Source organism: Podarcis cretensis (genome assembly GCF_951804945.1).
Source record: "Podarcis cretensis genome assembly, chromosome: 5".
NCBI classification, from domain to species: Eukaryota; Metazoa; Chordata; class Lepidosauria; order Squamata; family Lacertidae; genus Podarcis; species Podarcis cretensis.
Genome location: NC_137174.1, coordinates 1,715,117 through 1,736,791, shown reverse-complemented (window position 1 = coordinate 1,736,791; position 21,675 = coordinate 1,715,117). Strand labels below are relative to the sequence as shown.

The 21,675-nt window shown below is 44.6% G+C and overlaps 1 protein-coding gene and 1 long non-coding RNA gene across 4 annotated transcripts in view; one reads left to right on the top strand and one right to left on the bottom strand.

The window, feature by feature from the left end:
- The window catches only part of BORCS5 (BLOC-1 related complex subunit 5), a 44,161-nt gene extending 25,376 nt beyond the window's left edge, over positions 1–18,785 (top strand). For 2 of the 3 annotated variants that reach the window (XM_079975513.1, XM_079975511.1), the window contains one exon: positions 13,779–18,785. In XM_079975513.1, coding sequence (XP_079831639.1) covers positions 13,779–14,009 — 231 coding nt within the window. In that variant the 3' untranslated portion in view covers positions 14,010–18,785. Of the gene's footprint in view, positions 1–8,927; positions 8,980–13,778 lie in introns of all 3 variants that reach the window. The other variant, XM_079975512.1, reaches the window with a different exon arrangement.
- The window catches only part of LOC307215860, a 126,906-nt gene that overhangs the window by 47,236 nt on the left and 57,995 nt on the right, over positions 1–21,675 (bottom strand). The window lies entirely within an intron of this gene.

The following is a 21,675-nucleotide window of genomic DNA, read 5'->3' as shown; positions in this document are numbered from 1 at the left end:
CTTGGACTCCCTTCACATTGAGTATTTCTGACCATGGGATCACACCCAGTAGCTCCTTCCGCTTTTCAAAATTGGCCTTCTTAAAGTCCAGAGTGCGTGTCCGACTACACTCGGTTTCTCTTTGCCTCTGTATCCTGAAACCCAGGAGAACATGATCACTTCCTCCCAAGTTTCCAAGCACTTCCACTTCAGCAATCAGTTCCTCCCTACTGGTGAGGACCAGGTCCAAGATAGACAATCCTCTTGTTGGTTCTTCCACCTTCTGAGAAATGAAATTGTCAGTGAGGCAATGGAGGAATTTATCAGACCTTACACTCTTGGCAGAGTCTGAGTCCCAACAGATATCGGGGAAGTTGAAGTCCCCCATGATTACTCTTTCTCTCCTTTTTGAATGCTCTAATAAGACATCATCTAAGTCTTCAGTCTGGCTTGGTGGTCTATAGCAGACACCCACAGTAAGGTCATTGTCGTTTCTCTCCCCTGCATTTTTTACCCATATGCTCTCAATCAGCTTTTCATGCTCCAGGTCATGGATTTCTTCACAAGTGTACCCATCCTTTATATATAATGCTGCTACTCCTCCCTTCCTGTTTGGTCTATTACTTTTTAACAGGTTATTCATCCTGATGTGCTGGAAGAAACCCAGAATTTGTCTTAATGTTAAATTGTCATTATGCATAACAGATTTCCAGCTGTGTCTGCCTCTAAAATTTCTAATGATGATTAATGTGTTGTCATTATTGGAAACAGGAGGCCTGTGACACTGCAGGTCATAATATTAAGGTGTAGAAAGCTAATGTTGTATAATATCTCTCTGCACTTTAATTTTCCTCTTTTTAATTTAAAATAGACAGCTGCTTCCTAATTTTTGTCCTACAGGGTCTTTCCTTCTCCAGAGTTCTTGTACTTCACAAACCTCTTGATGACTGAAGCAAACCTTTTTCTGAAATAAAATTGGGGGCATACTTCATTCTTTCAGCTGAATAGGGTAAGAGTCACCTGGCTCAGAGAAACTAACCACTCTTGTTTCAGCATGTCTTTATTTGGGACAGGGGTGTGTGGGAGGCATGTCTCTTCTGAGAGTAGATATGATGTGTTGGGGTTCAAGTGCCTCCAAAATGTGTAAAAGACACACTTGTTAACAGGCTGCCAATTACTTTGGATTCAGCTTGGATGAAAACCTCAATGAAAACCCGGCTGAAAAGAAGCCAAAAGGATGCCTCTTATATAGGGGTGTCTCAAAATGCATTAATAGAATGGGCACAGTCCATGTCTGGAGGTGGTTGGAGGATGGATGGCGGCTAAGAGATTGAGGTTAAATCCTGACAAGACAGAAGTACTGCTTTGGTGGGGCAGGGGGCAGACGGGTGTGAGGGACTCCCTGGTCCTGAAAGGGGTAACTGTGCCCCTGAAGGACCAGGTGCACAGCCTGGGAGTCATTTTGGACTCACAGTTGTCCATGGAGGTGCAGGTCAATTCTGTATCCTGGGCAGCTGTTTACCAGCTCCATCTGGCACGCAGGCTGAGACCCTACCTGCCCGCCGACTGTCTCGCCAGAGTGGGGCATTCTCTAGTTATCTGCCGCTTGGACTACTGCAATGCGCTCTACGTGGGGCTACCTTTGAAGGTGACCCGGACACTACAACTAATCCAGAATGTGGCAGCTAGACTGGTGACTGGGAGCAGCCACCAAGACCACATAACACTGTCTTGAAAGACCTACATTGGCTCCCAGTACGTTTCCGAGCACAATTCAAAGTGTTGGTGCTGACCTTTAAAGCCCTAAATGGCCTCAACCCAGTATAACTGAAGGAGTGTCTCCACCCCCATCGTTCTGCCCGGACACTGAGATCCAGTGCCAAGGGCCTTCTGGCGGTTCCCTCGCTGCGAGAAGCCAAGTTACAGGAAACCAGTCAGAGGACCTTCTCGGTAGTGGCGCCCGCCCTGTGGAATGCCCTCCCACCAGATGTCAAAGAGAAAAACAACTACCAGGCTTTTAGAAGACATCTGAAGGCAGCCCTGTTTAGGGAAGCTTTTAATGTTTGACAGATTATTGTATTTTAGTATTTTGTTGGAAGCCACCCAGAGTGGCTGGGCTAACCGAGCCAGATGGGTGGGGTATAAATAATAAATTATTATTATTATTATTACTATTACTATTACAGTGGTAGGGTAAAGGTAAAGGTACCCCTGCCCGTACGGGCCAGTCGTGTCCGACTCTAGGGTTGTGCGCCCATCTCACTTAAGAGGCCGGGGGCCAGCGCTGTCCGGAGACACTTCTGGGTCACGTCGCCAGCGTGACGAAGCTGCTCTGGCGAGCCAGCAATAGCACAGCACACGGAAACGCCGTTTACCTTCCCGCTATAAAGCGGTACCTATTTATCTACTTGCACTTAAGGGTGCTTTCGAACTGCTAGGTGCGCAGGAGCTGGGACCGAAAGACGGGAACTCACCCCGCCGTGGGGATTCGAACCGCCAACCATGCTATCGGCAAGCCCTAGGCGCTGAGGTTTTACCCACAACGCCACCCATGTCCCTGTATTACAGTGGTACCTCAGGTTAAGTACTTAATTCGTTCTGGAGGTCGGTACTTAACCTGAAACTGTTCTTAACCTGAAGCACCACTTTAGCTAATGGGACCTCCTGCTGCTGCCACGCCGCCGGAGCATGATTTCTGTTCTCATCCTGAAGCAAAGTTCTTAACCTAAAGCACTATTTCTGGGTTAGCGGCGTCTGTAACCTGAAGCGTATGTAACCTGAGGTACCACTGTATGATGATGATGATGATGATGATGATGAGTGGGAACTAATCTTCAGGCAGTAGTAGACTAATCTTGTGGCATTAGTAGACTGATATATATATAGAGAGAGAGAGAGTAACATAATTTTATTAAAATTTTATGGTGTGCATGGTATAAAAGTAAAAAATGTAGGTAATAAGTGTTGTGTATTGAGTCAAAGGATTTTATATCTGTATTATTATTGTCTGTATTTGCATTAGGGTAAAGTAACTGCCTTTTGGTTCCAGAGGGTACAGCTACTATTGGTTCATTTAAGTTGCTGTATTTGGATCCTCTGTCTTACTGGTTTCCTCCAAGAGGCAGGACTGTGATTGCCTGATATTGTTCCCTCCAAAATGTATCCTTTCTAGCTAGTTCCCTGTCCCTATAAATGTAGCTCTCCCCTCCTCAGGTCTCAGTCTTGTTGCTTTAATAAAGAAGTGTTACTAGAGAACTGTCTCCAGCATATTATGTCAAGAGAGCTGAAATCACAAACCCCACGTCACAACACCTGGCGACGAGGATGGGATCCGGAATGCTGAGGAGCGGTTAAACGCAGCCCTGCCTCAGAGTCCGGATTGTAGCCAAGAACAAGACTCATTGGCCAGCTGAGAAGACGACCCTGCCCACAGGACAATGGAGAGTCCAAGGGTATTGGAGCCCTTCCAGCCATCAGAGCCCCACACGTGGGAAGACTACGTCGAACACTTCGAGTTCTTCGCAGTGGCTCAAGGGATCACCGATGCCAGCAAAAGAAGGGCCACATTCCTGAGCTACTGTGGGCCTGAGATCTTCAAGCTGGCCAAGGCATTGCTTGCCCCAGCGAAGCTAAGTGAGACATCTCTCAAAGATATTCTTACCTGCCTAACAAGCCATTTAGCGCCTACTGAGACCAAGATGGCCCGGCGGATGGAGTTTCATAAGAGGCAGCAGTGTGCTGGGGAGTCTGTATCTGCATTTCTAGCTGAACTGCGGAAGCTCGCTCAGCACTGCGACTTCCAAGATCTGGAAGAGACTCTCCTGGATCGGTTTATCGGTGGTCTGAGCAGCAAGAAAGCCAGAAGACGCATCGTGGCCTACGAAGAGGTTACCCTTGCTTCAGCCTTGAAGGAGGCCACCGCCACGGAGAATTATGAAAGAGAGGAGCTTGATGCCAGTCGCAGGGCCCCTAAGCCACAGATAGAAGTTGCACATGCCATGGACGAGCTAGAGGCTACTCCGAGCCAGAGCCCAGTCCGTGGGGTCGAGTCAGTGCGTCAGGCCTGCACAGTGCACAAAGATCACCGAGGCAGGTGCCCTGGTTGTGGCGGAAACCATGAGCGGAAGAGTTGTCGTTTCCGGGATGCTATGTGCCGGACGTGCGGAAAGACAGGTCACATCGCCAGGGTCTGTAGATCGGTGGCGTTGGGAGCGACAGGAGCACCTAGACTGGAGCATCGCAGATCGGCCACAGCAAACCATGTTCTAAAGGACTGCCACTACGTAACGGAGATCAACGGGAGGGTCGTGCAGTTTCCAGCGCAAGGCAAGGCACACGTCAAGGTGAAGATTGAGGGTCAGCTGTGCGACATGGAGGTGGACTCCGGATCTGGATTCACTATCGTGTCGGACCAGACCGTGAGGACATTCTTCCCCAGGGGTAAGTTGCCCCCTCTGGAGCCCTTCCCGGCAACTTTGCAGTCATACTCAGCGGGCCGCATCCATGTCACGGGAATGTGTGCCGTGAGAGTACAGTTCCGGGACAAACAGGCGGTACTCAAACTGGTGATTGCGAAGGGCAGTCGCCCCAGTCTCCTGGGCACTGACTGGTTCCCCGCCCTGGGACTGAGTATATCAGGGCTTAATTCAATCTAAACCTGCCCTGAGATGAGTGAGGCATTATGCAAAGAATTTGCTGGTCTTTTTAATGGAAAACTGGGTTGTTATAAAGGGCCCCCAGTTGACTTCGAATTGGACCCTGGGGTGGCCCCAATCCGACTCAAACCAAGGCGAGTGCCATTTGCACTGCAACCCAAGATCGAAGCAGAGCTGGATAAATTGGTCAAGCAGGGAGTTCTCTCACCCGTGGACTCCGCTAAGTGGGAGACTCCAATCGTCACGCCCCTTAAAGCAAATGGGGAAGTCAGGATCTGTGCTGATTACAAATGTACTATCAATAAGGCACTTAGGGGAAACTCATACCCCATTCCAGTCGTATCACATCTGTTGGCTAAACTGGCTGGGGGCAAGGTGTTCGCCAAAATTGATCTGGCGGAAGCTTACCAACAGCTGCCAGTAACCCCACAATCAGCGGAAGCACAGACTATTGTCACACATAAAGGGGCGTTCAGAGTTAACAGATTACAATTTGGAGTTTGTGTGGTCCCAGGAATTTTTCAAGGGCTCATGGAACGCCTGTTAAGAGGTCTGCCGGGGGTCTTGCCATTTTTTGATGACGTTTTGATTGCTGGAAAAGACCCACAGGAACTGGTTGCGCGTGTCCGTGCCGTGTTGCTCAAGTTCAAGGAGGTGGGGTTGCAACTAAAAAAGGAAAAATGCAGTTTTGGGGTGCCAACTGTGGAATTCTTGGGGTTTAAAATTGATGCATCAGGCATACACCCCACAGATGCTAAGGTTAAGGCCATCATCGAGGCACCACGACCACAGAACAAGACGGAGTTGCAGTCATTCCTGGGACCTATTAACTTTTATCATTCGTTCTTACCCCAGAAAGCTTCAGTAGCTGAACCATTACATAGACTGTTGCAGAAAAAGAATGTGTGGCAATGGGGGCAGGAGCAGCAGAAGGCTTTTGACTCCTTGCGAGGAATGCTGAGTAGCAAGAGCGTCCTTGCTCATTATGATGAATCGAAGCCGCTGGTCCTGGCATGTGATGCCTCTCAATACGGCCTGGGGGCAGTGCTGAGTCATAGGGAACCGGATGGGTCGGAAAAGCCCATCTCTTTCTATTCCCATACGTTGTCGCCCACGGAGCGCAACTATGCTCAAATTGACAAAGAGGCGCTTGCAATTGTGGCGGGAATCAAAAAGTTCCATGATTATGTGTACGGTCGTCATTTCTCCATTGAAACGGACCACAAACCACTGTTGGGGTTGTTCAACCCGAACAAACAAATGCCACAAATTCTCTCCCCCAGAATGTTGCATTGGTCTATATTCCTGAACGGGTTCCAGTACACCTTGACCCATGTGCCGGGGAAACGGTTGTGCCACGCTGATGCGCTGAGTCGATTGCCCCTTCCTGGCGGGAGCAATGAGGATCCTGCTCCAGCGGAGCACATAATGATGCTGGAAACACTCCTGGGGGCTCCTGTAACGGCTGCTGATATTGCTGAGAAAACGAGGAAAGATGCTGAAAGAGAGCTGAAATCACAAACCCCACGTCACAACAATAAGAGTCATAAAACTAGAAGGAAACAATAATTAATTAGTGCAAGTCTGACACACTTAACTACTGTCCGTTCTTACCAGATGAACCCTCAAATACTGTGGTTTGGGACTGCACCATGTAGCAGTAGTTTTTGACTAGCAGCGGAAGCCAAAATGAAATGACATATAGACACTGCTTCCCCCTCAGGGTGTACTCAAGGGTACGAGGTACCCGTACCTCTTTTTTTTGGGGGGGGTTAAAAAGTGTAACACTTACTGTAACAACTTAATTATGAGTACCGGTACCTATTTTTCTAGGGAAAAAAGAGATGACATATGGTCTGGTGAGAAATATGAATATGAAAGATTTCCATGATTGTTGCTTCTTCCACATCTTGCTGGTATTCGGTTTATGTTTAGCAGCATACAATTCCAGGATGAACAATTCCAGTGATTTGCGCTCAAGAAATCTCTACTTTCAGAGAGACCTGTGGAAGGAAGTTACAGCAGATAAGAATATAGTTGTGCTTATATTGGCTCTAGAGAATATTAAAAGATCATGGCTTTGCCCATGAAAGAAATGGATCACAACACAAAATTGGTGATCTAGGAGGCAGATAGCCAAGGGAAGACCACCCTGTTAGTTCCTGAGAACATCAGATGAAGGCCTCCTAGTACTGCAGCCTTCAGAAAATAAATCATGCTGAAGGAGGGTCTTCCTAGTAGTAGCATCTTCCATCTGGAACAGCGTCCTCTTAGAAATAAGTTATGCGCCAATGGAATTATGTTTCCGGCACATCTTGAAAACGTATCTGTTTATTCAGGCATTTCCTGGCCATTAATACCATTCACCCAGATGGCTGGTTGCTGTGATTATTGTGAATTGTTATATTATGGTGGATCGTGTATTATTGTTTTAATGCAGTGGTAAGGAATATTTTCCAGCCAGAAAGCTGGATCCTGCGTCCCTCCTTAGATATTTATTATCTGCAGAGATATAATTTCTTCATTAAAGAAGTTATAGGAAAGGATGTTCGGGAACAATATTTTGCTCAGAACATTATAATCAGGGTTCTGTATACTCTCAATAAAAATCCTATTCCAGGAAAAGTTGAATTCCAAAACCCATATGTGTTATGCAAATTTTCCTAATTTGCACAGTTCTGCAACTTTTAGAGTTTTGCATTATTTGTTCTTGTTTTGCTAATTACAGATTTTAAAAAAGCGCTATACAGGACAGTGATCCTAATTCTCACTCAACTATTGGAAAACCTGTTTGGCTACTTCTCTGGCTTCTGAGATTCCTCCTTATGTCACACCTTCATATGTATATTTATAGCCACAAGAATTAGAAACTTGCTTTTCATGTAAGCTGAAGTTCCTGAGACATAGCCTGTGTTCTGGTAGACTGAGAGCAGGTACACAGCCCTAATTATATAAGGCACTGCATTAGGAGGGAGGTTTTAGCCCTGCCGTGTTCTTGTAAATGTACCAGTATAGTGATGTCTTTGTATTGAGTTGTGGTCAAGATAAAGCTACATAAGTGGAAGAGAAGGCGCTGGAATTGGATTTAGAGAATAAACCTAGATGAAAGGCGTCTGTTTGGTAGCTATCCAGGAAAACACTATTTTCAATTGACCCTGGCTGTTCAGCAGTGGGGTGAAGGCTTCCTGGCTGACTTTGTGTCTCCTTTGTGTTATGTATTGTTGGTTGGCTTGCTTGCCATGTTTCCTATTGTATTGAACTTCAAATTAAGTTCAGATGCTACATTTGAAGAGAAAACTCAATTCTGTGATCCGGAAGTTTGAAGGCACTTTCTTCCCTTACCATGCACAGAAGGTAACTTGCAAATTGAACTCTTTTGTATTTATCAGCCCTCAGGATTCCCTAGTCTTCCCAATCCTGGTGCATTTTCAATCTGAGGATTGGATCACAAGTACCCAGAGTTTCTGTCTGCACATAAATGCATTACTAGAGCATTTAAAATGCTACTTTCAATAATGTGCTAAGGGGAGGAGAAGATATTGCTGCTGCTTTCTTCCTGCTCTCTCTGGAAATTAGCATGTGTACAGGATTGTAGAATAGATACTAGCTAGGTTTTAACCAAACTTTCATTTGCTCAGGTATTAGTAGTCTGTCCTTCCTCATTCCAAAGCCTTGGAGTGAATTATAATGTTAAAAACAAGAACCTACACACCACACAAACCAAACAAAATCTCCAGTTCTCAAGGAAAAGAATGACAGCCCCCCTCTTCTGGACCAAGCTCTGGTTTTGAGAAATCTCCAATAGAAGAGAGTACCACAGCTGTAGGGCAGCCTCAGAGAACACCTCTCTCTGTGTTGTTGCTATTCCAACTTGGTTCTTGAATGGTAAAGTCAAGGAAGAAGTTTCTGCTGATCTGTTAACAATTGTGAGATAATAAAGCAAGCAGGTGGTCTCCAATAAGTGTTGGGCGTAAGGCCTAAAACTTTATGCAGCCCAGAGCTCCTTGGGGAGGAAGGGTGGGATATAAATTCAACAAATTCAGCAACAGCAGCAGCAGCAGCAGCAGCAGCAGCAGCAGCTGTGAGCTGGTAGAACGAACCCAGCACCTTGAAATGTGCCTTGAATTTTTTTTAGTGGGGGGACCAGGTTCATAAGCTAATCTGCTTGAACGTTTGCCCTTAAATTCCAATTTTCTGTCCATTTGATTTATGGCTAGGTTTATCAAAACCCTTAATTTACATTGTTTAAATTCCATATTTCCTCATTTGAATGAAAAGTTTTTCACTTCTTAGGAAACAAAGAGGTCCAGTTTTTGTGAGTCTCCAGGTGAAATGAATTCCAGAAGTGAGAGACTTTCCCTAAGTATTTCCTGGACAGCTTTATAGATTGTGATGACTCATAGGAATGTGGAAGTGGATTTATATGCCAAACCCAGGCCATTTAGGATTGTGTACATCATGGCCACCATTTTGACCTCATACTGGAAAGCAACAGGGAGACAGCGGAGACCCTAAAGTCCTGTTTCAGGGCACTCTGTGCAACTGAACCCCATCAGAAAGTGGGCTGCAGCATTCAAAGAGCAATCAATTTCCTGCTTATTAGTTGCCAGCTTTGGATGTTGTAATCGCAGTCCATTTTATACACCAGAGCATTGCAAAGCCACCCCAAGGCACTTATTTGGAGTCAGCCTTTCAAAAACCAAGAGTCCTTGTGTTGCTCTGTTTAATGAGCCATACGGTATACGTGGTTTTGGTAGCATTCTAGCTGGCTCCCATTCTGCAGCCCTGTCTCATTAGTTTAAAATTATGGCTTCCATTTGCTTCCATCCCAGACAACAGTTGACCTGCTGGTGGTCTGTTTTCCATTTTGCAATTCACATGGCTAACCCCAGTACACAAAAGTTTTTAAAGTCCAGTGTATCTATTTTTAATGGAAACTTATGCACAAAGCTTAAATTGTTTCCATGCCCAGCATGCTCTTTTTAATTTTGTTCCATGTGTGAAAAGAAAGGAAGCCACAAGAAAGAACAGGGGAAAGTGATGGTTTCAGCTCCTGCGTGAAAAAACCCCCAGGCTTTATCTACATGACCAAATGATAATCTTGAATTTGAGAACTTGCATTATGAATTTGGGGATGAGCAGAAGCCTTTTAAATCACCAGTTTAAAAGTCTTGCCAAAAAAGGTGTGTATACACACACACACATACACACACACACACACACAATCACAACCCCTATAGAAAAATTCACATTAACCCCACACTTTCTGTATTACTGCAGAGGAGCAGGGGAATATGCACATAACCCCACAAGAAAATTCACGTTCTCTTTGTGCGGGGGTTGCAGCAATGTGTTGGGATTGACTCACCCACAAAACCCCTGCTTGTTCAAGTGGTTTACTCATGTGAGCAGTGCATCGCTTGCATAGCATGCTGCCCTTTTCTTTCCAGGAGCTGGGGAATGGCAAGTTCCTTGTGTCATCTTGTAGAAACGTGCTGCTTCCTTGAGTAGTCCATTTCTAAGGCCAGTTTCTTTGTACAGCTTCTTTGGCCCATCAAATGGATGCTGCCGACTCTCACTTGCCCTTGAAAGTGTGAAGCAACCTCTACTCAACAGGTTTATGTTTAATGGAAGGCAACTCTTAGAATTTCTGTAATTGTGTGTCAGGTTCTATCTAGGGAGCTATTAAAAGGGGTGAAGGAATTGCAATCCAATCCCGTATCAGTGTCTAGCGTACTTTGGTTGACTTGCATGCATGGGGCCTCTTCAAAATTCTGAGAAACACCTTTAAGGCCTGAGTGTCCTGCTCAGCATAACGTGGAGAGAGACTGAGATTGCCTGGCTGAACTCTCATTATGGTCACTAATTTCAGCAAGAGATGATTTCAGAGAGTTTGGAATGAGACTCTTATGCTTGAGATTGTTCACTGAATGACACAGTTTTAAATAATGGAAGCAGGAACTTGGCCTGCCATGAATTTGTTATGACTGACTAACAGCGGAAACTCTGGGTTTTCTTTCTTTCTTTCTTTCTTTCTTTCTTTCTTTCTTTCTTTCTTTCTCTCTCTCTCTCTCTCTCTCTCTCTCTCTCTCTCTCTCTCTCTCTCTTTTTTTCTCTTTCTTTCTTTCTTTCTCTTAATTACTTCACTTTTTAACAGAGATGGTAAAAGGCAATAAATCATAAATGTACAGTTTTCATGAGGTGCCATGCAGTGCTTTTTTCCTAAAAAAATGTTTAGGGGTACTCTCATTTTCCTACTCACGTTGAAATACTGCCCCTCAATGAGGCCAAACTTAGATTCACAAAATGTTTAGGGGTATGCGTAGCCCTGCGTTCCCCGAGGGAAAAAACCTCTGGTGCCATGTATGTTGATACATTAACAATGTAAAAACAGACAGAAGAATTTGGTAGAGTTAATTCAGAAAGCAAATAAAAATCAATGAACATGCATAACCTTTCATACATGTGTTTAATGTGTGCAGGTACATTAACTATAGGTTTGCTTTGTTCTGTCATTACTCTGTCAATGTTGTGATCTCTCCAGGTATGGGGTGTTCAAATAAATTTTAAAAGTGCAGGACTGTAGTTGAAGTTCATCAAGGAGCTGCTCTGAAAAGAGCTGTCATACAAAACCACCAGTGCAAATTGCATGTGGATGGGTGGTATTGTGGTATTGTAAGCCAGTCTGAAGGTGGTGGGCCCCAAGGTTAGAAAAAGTACAAGATCATATTCCCAAAACACCACTGGTGGGATTGCGAAGCAGGATGGGCAGTTCAACAAAAAGAGGAACTGAACTTTATTGCCTGAATATTGCAAATCTGACATTGCCATCAGTTGGCATGTCATGGCTGTGATAAAGCTTATAACAATTTTAACCAGCACAAGCACAAGCTGGTTAAAATACAGTATTATTGTCTAATAAAAAGCACAGGGAGAAATTGGTGATATTGTTAGCCACCAGTACAGTACCTGGCTTGTGTCAGTGATTCCCAATCTCTGTGCTGCAAGAAATATGATGAAGGGGCCCTGTGATTCCATAGCACCTGTTCACAGATGAGGCTGCCCACTTGGCATGAGTATCTGCTCTGGTCTTGCTTTATTCAGATAAGTCTCCACTATAGTTGGGTGGTTCCAGTTACATTCCGACGTTCAGTCATTCCTAGAGTCAAGGCACAGCAGAATTAGCTACCCTCAGAGGAGGAGGCCAGTTGTGTGAGTTGTACTTCTGAACTTGCCATCTCTTAATCTAGAGTTATGCTCAAGACAGATTGAGGGAGGGGCTCTTCAGAGGTTGACTAACTCTAAAAAGTAATCATTTTCTAGTGTAAGTGTGCCTCCAATTTTATTTTTTATTTTTGGCGGGTGTTCCCAAACATTTAAGAAGCACAAACCAATGCACGAAGCAAGGTTACATCTGTCTACTTGGAAATTTCAAACCTATTATTGGGAGATAATGCAGTCCAAATTTGTTGGAACACTTTTGCTGATCCACCCCAAATCAGTGGTTAGAAAATGCATTACCTCACAGAAGTTAAAACAATAAATGGTTTTTCCGGAGGTGGTGATTGTTTTACAGGACCAACTTCTGAAAGTTTGGTGTATGACTAATCCTTACTACACTGTGTCTTTGTATATCTTCCTAATTTAAGAGAAGCGTCCTTTTTTTGGGGGGGGGGGGAATCTTGTAATGTTTGGTAGGACCAAGGCTTTTATCAGTCCCAGCACCTCTCAGGTGGGCGCCATTTGCATTCTAAGAGAACAAGGGAGGTGTTCATGGTGAGTTCCAGCACCTCTTGTGCTAGAAAAATAGCACTAGCTAGGACTAGCCAGAAGTTTATTTCTGCCTCTTATTGTTATGGCACAGTTCCATCAAGAGCTAAGAAAGCACAGCTCCCTGCCCCAAGGAGTTTACAAAGGGGCAGTAATACAGGGGGAGAGGCAAAAAATCGGGAAGACAAGGAAGGAGCAGTGTGAGAGGTGCAAACAAAAGGACAGAGAGGCTTTTAAAAATGGTTAATGACTTGTCAGTAATCTTGGTGGTTGCTGTGGAAGAGGTGGGGAAGCTTTCTCAACACAAGGACAACATTCCCCAAGGGCTTCCATCGGGGGCTCACATGTCAGTGGTGGGCAGGACCAGAGGCTTGTGTGAGTGTCTGGAGGCGGTTGGAGGATGGATTGAGGTTGAATCCTGACAAGACAGGAAGCGGGCAGGTGTGAGGGACTCCCTGGTCCTGAATGGGGTAACTGTGCACCTGAAGGACCAGGTGTGCAGCCTGGGAGTCATTCTGGACTCGCAGCTGTCCATGGAGGTGCAGGTCCAGGGCAGCTGTTTATCAGCTCCACCTTGTACGCAGGCTGAGACCCTCCCTGCCTGCAGACTGTCTCGCCAGAGTGGAGCATGCTCTGGTTATCTTTCGCTTGGAGAGTGGCTGGGGGGACCCAGCCAGATGGGCGGGGTATAAATAATAATAAATTATTATTATTATTATTATTATTATTATTATTATTATTATAAAAGCGAGCAGAATAATGGCAGCAACTATTGCCTCTGTACAGTTGGCTACATTCCAGTCATGCAAAAATCAGGAACTTTCTGCACTCCTCTCCCCATGCACACCCACCTGCCCACACCTCTTGTATATCCATATTGTGAGGAGCAGGCTGTGGTTGAGATGGGCCGGTTACAAAATCCAGGGAAAGTGCGGGTGGGAAATGGCTTCAGAGTGAACCAGAAAGTCCTTTCTCAATTGTCTGGAGAAAGGATTTATTTCCTGGTTAATTTTGAAGACATTTCCTAGTGTGTGTGTTATCAGCTGATTGTTGGTGCTTGCAAAGTGCAGTGCTTAGGGCTTTGTAGGGACCACTGATCAGCAGTGCCCGCAACCCCTTTTTGGCCCCAAACAGCTTCGTGGGCCAAATGGGACCTGGCAGGACTCATTAGGGCTGCTGACTGGAGATTCCTTACTGCTGTGCCTGGCCTGGTACAGCTAACCCCCATACTGTTGGGGGCTGGGAGAGATGGAGGGCAGAGGAAAAGTCTCAGGGGCCACATTTGGCTCCACACCCACAGTCCATGGAAAGAACATCTCGTTCCTCCAAGAGGTGACTAATTGAACACAACCGTCCTGTTGTTTTTGTAAACAGATGGATCTTTCGGTAGAAACCCTCTACAGCTTAATGCAGGAGCGCCAGAAAAGATATGCCAAATACGCTGAGCAGATCCAGAAGGTCAATGAGATGTCTGCCATCTTGCGTCGCATCCAGATGGGCGTCGACCTGACCATTCCCCTGATGGAGAGACTGAATGCCATGCTGCCCGAGAGCGAGAGGCTGGAACCGTTTACCATGAGCCCTGACAGGGAGCTCAAGCTGTAGTTTTCTGATACAGCCTTCAGTCATCTTTTTCCTGGACCCTACTTGATAAGGAACTTACTTGGAACACGCTTCACAAGCCAGAGTGAGTAGAGCAGAGGTATCAGTTCTGTGTTAGGTAGAAAGACTGTGTTTGGCTTGCTGGGAATGTTAAATACACACATCAACTTGGAATGAAATGCCATTTCTTACCTCTCCTGCTCCCAGCTGCTTGCCACCACTGCCTCCACCCACCAAAACATTGCTTTAACAAGGTTCAGATTTAAACCTTCACATCCTTCCTCTACTGTTGTGCACATTAGTGTGCTTACTGAGGAATCCTTCCAGCTGCAGAGGATTCTGGGGCATGCTCTAATGTAGTTTTTCAACTGTTTCTTGTAAGATTGGTGTTGGCAAACAAACTGCCCACAAGAGCTGCACCATCACTGCCAGCCTTCCTCTCTAACACACCTGAATTCTACAACTCACTCCTAGCAATTCCAGCATACACATGAGTGTGAAAAACACAGAGAAGAGGAAGTTTGATGGTCATTGTTCTAGAGCAGGGTCCCAGTTTGGGCCATGAGGCCATTTCCCCCAAACCATGTCCACCTGCACATCATGTGTGGGGCAGGTAGAGACCTGGCTAGATTCAGCTTTGCAACTTGTTCACACAGCCAGTCTCTGCAGAAAACAGCATTTCCATCCTGTGCTAAGTGCTTTGCACCATTATAGGGCAAACCCCCTTGTGCTGTGGTTCCCAAGCGCCCAGTAACCAGTAAGCTGTCAGTCACTTGAGAAGCGCTGTGGAAGGGACTTTGACAGAGGGGTGAGACAACCTGCCTGCCAATCATATGAAGTCATAAGTCAATCTGGTGATTGATAGGTGAGTCATCTTTCCCACCTGTTGTTGACCTGCGGTGGTGGGCAGGATCTCCCTCCTTTAGGTTTTTCTTTAAATTGGCTTCTTATTTTATAGGGCTATTAAATGTGCAACTGCTTGAGCTATGTGACTATCACAGCTTTGCAGGCTGCAGAGCTAGAGCCTGGGTGATGGTTTAGGCTGGTGTTTCCAACACCTGAATGAAAGGAGTGCCTCTTGCCCTATCCTATTAATTTGCTTTGCCAGATGATTCTTAACACGATGGATAAAGCATGACGAGGCCAGGTTATGTCCATATCCAAAGGAAACTGTAAAGCCTGCTAAGCTGGGAAAGGTTGGCTCATATGCCAAAGGCACCTCAGAGGTATGCCATAAAAATGCCACCTTGCTGTTTGCTGGCTGGGTCTGAGGAATCCTAATATTGTCATATTATCCAGTTTTGTTCTGGCACACTCGAATTCCCTCTTATCTCCAAGTCTTTGAAGGAAGGAATGGAAAGTTGCTTTTATCTGTTATTACTTAGCTTGAGAGATAAATCCAAGAGTGAAAAGGAAAAAGAAGACACTTGATACTCCTCTCTGTGGCAGTAGGGTCTACGTGGGGGTAGCCACTGGAGAAGGGACTCCTGGTGGGGAAAAAGGAAATCTGCTGTATTGCTCCAAGGCTGAAGAAGGGATTGGCAAAGTCTGTCTCCTACAGCTCTTACTACTGTATATGTTTCCAGAAGTGTGCACTCTTCCTTTGAAAAGGAGAAGTAACCACTAAATCATGATTAAGGAAGTGAGAGGGAAATGTCTAAAAAGGGCTATGCTTAACTATCAGAAATGATTATGAATAGTAGGAGAGCTTTTACCCAAATACACATGAGCAATCTGTGGTTCGAGGTCAGCGACAGAGTGCCTCTTCAGCTAGCAGAAGTTCCACACAGTGCCTAAGCATGCAACATCTTATTTTAAGGAATGCTTTTTCCAAAGAAGCTATTCATCAGGTCCTTTTCAAAAATAACCCTTGAGTTATGTAGTTCATGCCCCCTTGAATCCTGGTTGGCACACTCCTGCCCTCCCTTCTTTTAGAGGGAAGTATTTTATTGTGCCTTTTTTCTTTGATTTTACCTGATAGTTTTGGAGTTTGACAGCTGTACCATTGTTTTATATTTTTGTCTTCTGCATTATTTTGTTGGCACAATTGCTTATTAATTCTAAATAACTATTTTGGTTGAAAATTAGTATGGTAGACTTCCGGGTTAGCGCGATCGGCTAATGGCGGATTCCCTCTGAGCTCCGGAGGGAATCGGCTCTACTGAAGACGGGTCCTACCGCGCCGGCGACGCGGGGACCCTCAGAAACCGCAGGCGCGGAAGCCTGCGGACTTGGTGACTCGGTGGGCACCTTTAAGCGCCCTCCCTGACCCACAAAGAGCCTTTTTAAAGGCTACGGAGAGGGTACGGGGAGCGGCGTGGTGCTGAGAGTAGACCGCTACTTCAGTGGAGCGAAGCCACGAGCCATGGCCGGACAGCGCTGACTTTTTCCCCAAAATTCGGACTGGAAACAAATAACCTGTGAGTAGAATGGAATTTGGACTTTAAAATCTATATCTTTGAATTCGGTACAACCGGGGGATGTGCTAAAGGGAAGTCCGCACCCCCCCTATCTACAAACGATCTAAAGCAAGGATCGGTGGACTAAGGTGGAGAGTATTGTTTTTGGTGTTAGATAAAAAATACTTCCATGAGTTTGACAGAAGAAGTCTTTGTGCTGGAGAGAAAGTGAGGAGTTTTGGAAGCTTTTGTGTAAACCCCCCCCCCTCCCGAACCCGGGAGTGTCCTGTGTGTGAGCCGGAGGAAAAAGAACAAGGAGTTTGACAGCTGTCAAAGGAGCTGTCAAACGGGCGGCTAAAATTTAAGAACTTTGTTATTTAATAACTCTCTGAACTAAAAGTGTTGCTTTTGAACTGAGGTGGCTGGAAACAACGTAGTCATAAATAACAAAGTAACGGGCTGTTGGAAAAGGACTATCAAGCAACTGTAATCCCCCTAGGGGGAACTAGAGACATTACAATGGCTGCAGAGGGAAAATTACTGGCAGAAATAGAAAGAATGTTTTTTCTCGTGGGAATCCTGCAAGAGCAGAGTACGGCTATGAACAAAGAACTTATGACCTTGAATCCCAAAACAAACGACTCTGCTGAATGCATAAAGGATTTGTCTGATAAGGAATCTGCAGCTGAACCAGAAAAGACTTTTTTGGAACCGGTGGAGAGAAAAGAAGGAATGGAAAAAGTACAGGAAAATATCAATCAGAAGCCCATATTGCCAGGAAATAAAGAAGATCCTTGGATTACAAATCTGTGAAAGATGAGAAAGATGAAGGAGGAAGTCCCGGGAGCACTTGGAATATTGGAATTCGAAAGAGTAAAGAAATATGATTGGGACTTCCTCCTTGAGTATGGGAGATCAACTGACTTTTTGCAGCAACTGCTATTAAGTATCTTGGATGGAAGAAAATATGATGTGACTGTGATAGAATTCCTGTGATGTGACTGTGATAGAATTCCTTCGAGACCTGAGGACCAACAAAAAGGGCTACCAACAAAATCGGCAGAGAGAGACTGACAGAGACTTGAAGGCCTCTGACGTGAGGAATCCGGGCTAGGATAATTGTTTGGGAAGGGATGGAAACTGGGGTAGGGAGGGAGGGGAGAACAGAATTTCAAAATTTTATGATTTTTGTATTTGGCCATTATGACATATAATTAACAAAATTACAAAGGGAGAAATTCGTGGGTACAGGATTGAAGCCTTAAAGTATGGAGGGGAAAAATAAATGTCTTCATTATTCATTCTACTCCAAGCATGTATTCACAAAGCCGTCCACCATGGTGGAACTTGGTAGGCAAATGCACTGAATTCCTGAAATACATTGAATTGTATTGGGTGTTGAGAGCCAAATTTGGCACAGTGTTCCATTTAATTATGTGTAATAGCAGTAGAAAATGTAACATGTACAAATATATTGTGCATTGGACTCCTGTGTAAAAGTGCAAAGAGTTACGTAGTTAGCGAACCATCAAGGCCGGTGGGTATTTCGGTCCAAGCAGCCGATATGCCCGTGAGCTAGCAAGAGAGATGCCATATGCAGATTTCCAGACTGGATTGGGAACCCGGAAAGCATATCTGCTTTGCAGTGTGTATTTGGCTATGATGCAACCTCATCACTCTTAAATGTTAAGCATATTTCTATCCAGTTGGAATGCAGGTAGAAATGCATCTCTCTTACCATTTTCTCAATCTGCATTTGCGCTTTTTGAGTACAACTGTTATCTACTGTAATAATTTAATTCTTGTCTTGAGGAAAACCTGTAGGTGATCCTTACTGAGACTTGGCTTGCTAGGGTACCCAGATGTTAAAATGCTCTGCAGTGAAAACACATTGCTTGCCTACTTTTCCTAGATCAGTGGTTTTCAAAGTGGAATTTCCTTTTGGGGAAGTTGTCCCTCCAGGGGTCTGTGAAATGTGATCCTATGCTGTAATTTCTGCCCTCACAGTTCTGTCTAACACTTATGAAAACTGTGCTCTAGAACATGCCCCAGAAACTTCAGGGAATCCCCCCAGGCAGACGTGCAGCGTTCTTCAGGGTTTTTAAGTGCTTGCTGAAGGTGCACATTTGGACGTCTAATGTGTTCATATTTTTAGGCCTTGGAAATAGAGAAGGGGGAATCAGTGGTGGTGAAGCAGTTTCTGACAGCTTTGTCAGTTGCACTGTGCAGTTTCCTTTTATTGCAATGCAACTTGTACAAATTTGATGGGTCTTGCATTACATTGTGTGATGTAGATGCTACTCTAACACAATGTTATTTCAGCTGGGAATATTTATTACTGTTTGGTTTTATTATTAATTAAAGGACATGTGACATGCCAGCTTTCTTCTGGGTTGTGTTTCTGGTGTTTGTTTTTTAAGAAACAGCCCAGCTGTTCTATCAGCAGATGGAAAACCCTCCTTACTCCCACCATTTCCCAAAAACAGAGTCCCCTGAAGTCCTGCTGCTATAACTCCAGTTGTTCCCCACACTTCACTTCCCCCTGACTTGACAGTTGGGAGTAAGATGGTGTTTCTTAGTTGGCTGCATTTGGCTTTGTGTCTGCCAGTTGCTGACCTGTGCTTAAAAGAAATGTTTTAAGTATTTGTATATTATAAAATTGGACTAAGTACAGACTGTGACTCAATAGTGATGTGTGCTAGTACTACTGATCTCCCCAGAGTGATGTTAAAGGGAAGGCTACCTGCATGGCGTTGGGGTGCCCACTGACACCAATGGCTATGGGGAGGGAGGGGTTGCAATTCAGAAGCCATTTTGCCTTTAAAATTTGATCTTGACCATATTTTTGATTTGCTCTTTTGTTTAGATAAGGGAATCACATGGAATAGACAGATAGTATAGGACCAATTAAGACTTAATATTAACACTTCTTATACGTGGTCACAGTAACTCTGACATCCTAGCAAGGTAGGCAGTTAGCATCCCCATATTGCAGTTGAGGTGCTAAGGGTAAGATTGAGGCTTTCTCAGCCTCATGAGAGCCAGTGTGGTGTAGTGGTTAAGAGCGGTAAACTCGTAATCTGGGGAACCGGGTTCGCGTCTCCGCTCCTCCACATGCAGCTGCTGGGTGACCTTGGGCTAGTCACACTTCTTTGAAGTCTCTCAGCCCCACTCACCTCACAGAGGGTTTGTTGTGGGGGAGGAAGGGAAAGGAGAATGTGAGCCGCTTTGAGACTCCTGAAGGGAGTGAAAGGCGGGATATCAAATCCAAACTCCTCCTCCTCCTCCTCCTCTTTCTTCTTCTTCATGGTGGAGGTAAGATTTGAACTGGGGATGTCCTGGGTTAGTTTTCAACCATCAGCCTCCACTTAGAAGTGGTATGTATATGGTTTCTTCTGATATAATCCATGTAATTCTTTGATCCATCCATGTGGAAGCACAAACTAAACCCTCCTAGTAATGTATATGATTGTGTCCTAATAAAATTGAAATAAGATTACACTTGAAGTCTGATGTGCAACTGGGGTTGATACTACACACTTACTAGCAACTCAATCTGGTTGTGAAAGCTCTGATCAGTTTGATTTTGATTCCACCAGTTTCTCCAATATCCTCTTTTTTACAAGGACAGCAATGCATCACAGGCCCTTTGATCCTTGCTTCTTCAGCACAGACAGTTTGTACTTCGTTTTCAGCAAGGGGTACCAAAAGAATCCCTAGGTGTTTTTTGGCAAAATACATTTAGGGCAGCATCAGCAGTGAATGGCATTCCTAAAAGGCTGCACTATGCATGGAAACAGTGATTGGTGAAACGAAGTGTCCATGTTCCCCTCACAACTAGTGTCTTTTTGTATCTCATAACCACTGAGCATTAATGCTTTTTGTACTCTCCCTTCAATTTTTGAATGAGCCAGATGCCAATGTAATAATACATTCTCATATGAAACGAGTACATGACAGAGTTAGGTAGAGTTTCAACCCCTTCGACCTAGAGTTGAAAATAAACATTTGTAGAGGGGAGAATGAAGAGCACGATCTCTTCTCCGAAGTAGAAAGCCCTTCTCTTTAAGAGCAGCAGCTTGCACTGAAAACAGTGCTACCAAACTTTCTTGGAAAGCTGAAGGGCACCACCTAGTTGAATTTAGTTTTGAACAAAACAAAAACAAAGCTCCACCCCTTTGCCTCTTTTTGCTCCCCCTACAAAAAGCTCAGTTTTGCCATCAGTTGTTCCTGCCACAGGCAAAGATTTTATGCAGTTAGGGATAGGTTGTTATTTGGAAAAATTTAAAATCTATCCTAAAATCTTAACACACCTGTCTGCAATTGTATTTCTCTGCTGACCTGTTCAGTGCTTAAACCTAAACACCTGCTACTTGCATAATAGTTTTGATGAAGTTAGAAACTGAAGCATTCTCAGCTGACTTCTTCATCATCTTCACCACCACCCCCACCTTTCTAGAGAATGGTGATGTTTCTGGGTTGTATGACAGAAGTCAGATACCTGCTCTCCCTCCCTTGGCTATATAGTGGCAATTTTTTGAGGGGGTGTTTAATTGGAGACTCTCTGTTCCAAAAATGCTGGCTACATCAGATATTAGATTCTGACCTGATGCCTTAATTTTTCAATACACACCAGCTTCTCCAATAGTGCACAAGCTGGAAATCAGATGCAGGCATGCTGGGCACCATAAACATTTAATGCCATCCTTGATGCCAGCCAAAGAATATTTGTATGGGGTAGAGAACCTGAAATCCATCTGTCCTTTGAAAGAGCATCACTTGTCAATTAAAAGCCATCTATTTTTCAAATAGCATTACTTACTGACAGACAGGGAGCTGGAAACACCTGCTGAAGTCTCTTATTTTAAGAATATGATTTAGCAATCTAACTGGGTATTCAAAACTATCCAGACAAAATACATGCTAGTTTTCAGTCAAACTGCAATAGCACTGGGCAGTGTGAGTGTTGCATTCATTTTCCTCTCTTGAAGCAAGCCAGGGCCTTCCAGGTCTAAGCTGCATTGCTGAAGAAATGGGTGGATAATACCACGTGTGAGGTTCAGTTTAAATACTACTTCAAATGAACCATAAGATTTGCTTAGTTTACAAAGGAATATTTTTTAAAACACAGTAAAGTTGGACCATTTTTTACATCTCACTGCCCCAGCTGTTAAGGGAAATAAAAACATTAGGAGTACCTACACCTTCTGCCTTAAGCGAGGGGAGCAGGGAAATAGCAATTGCCCATTGCATGTATTAGACTTGTCATT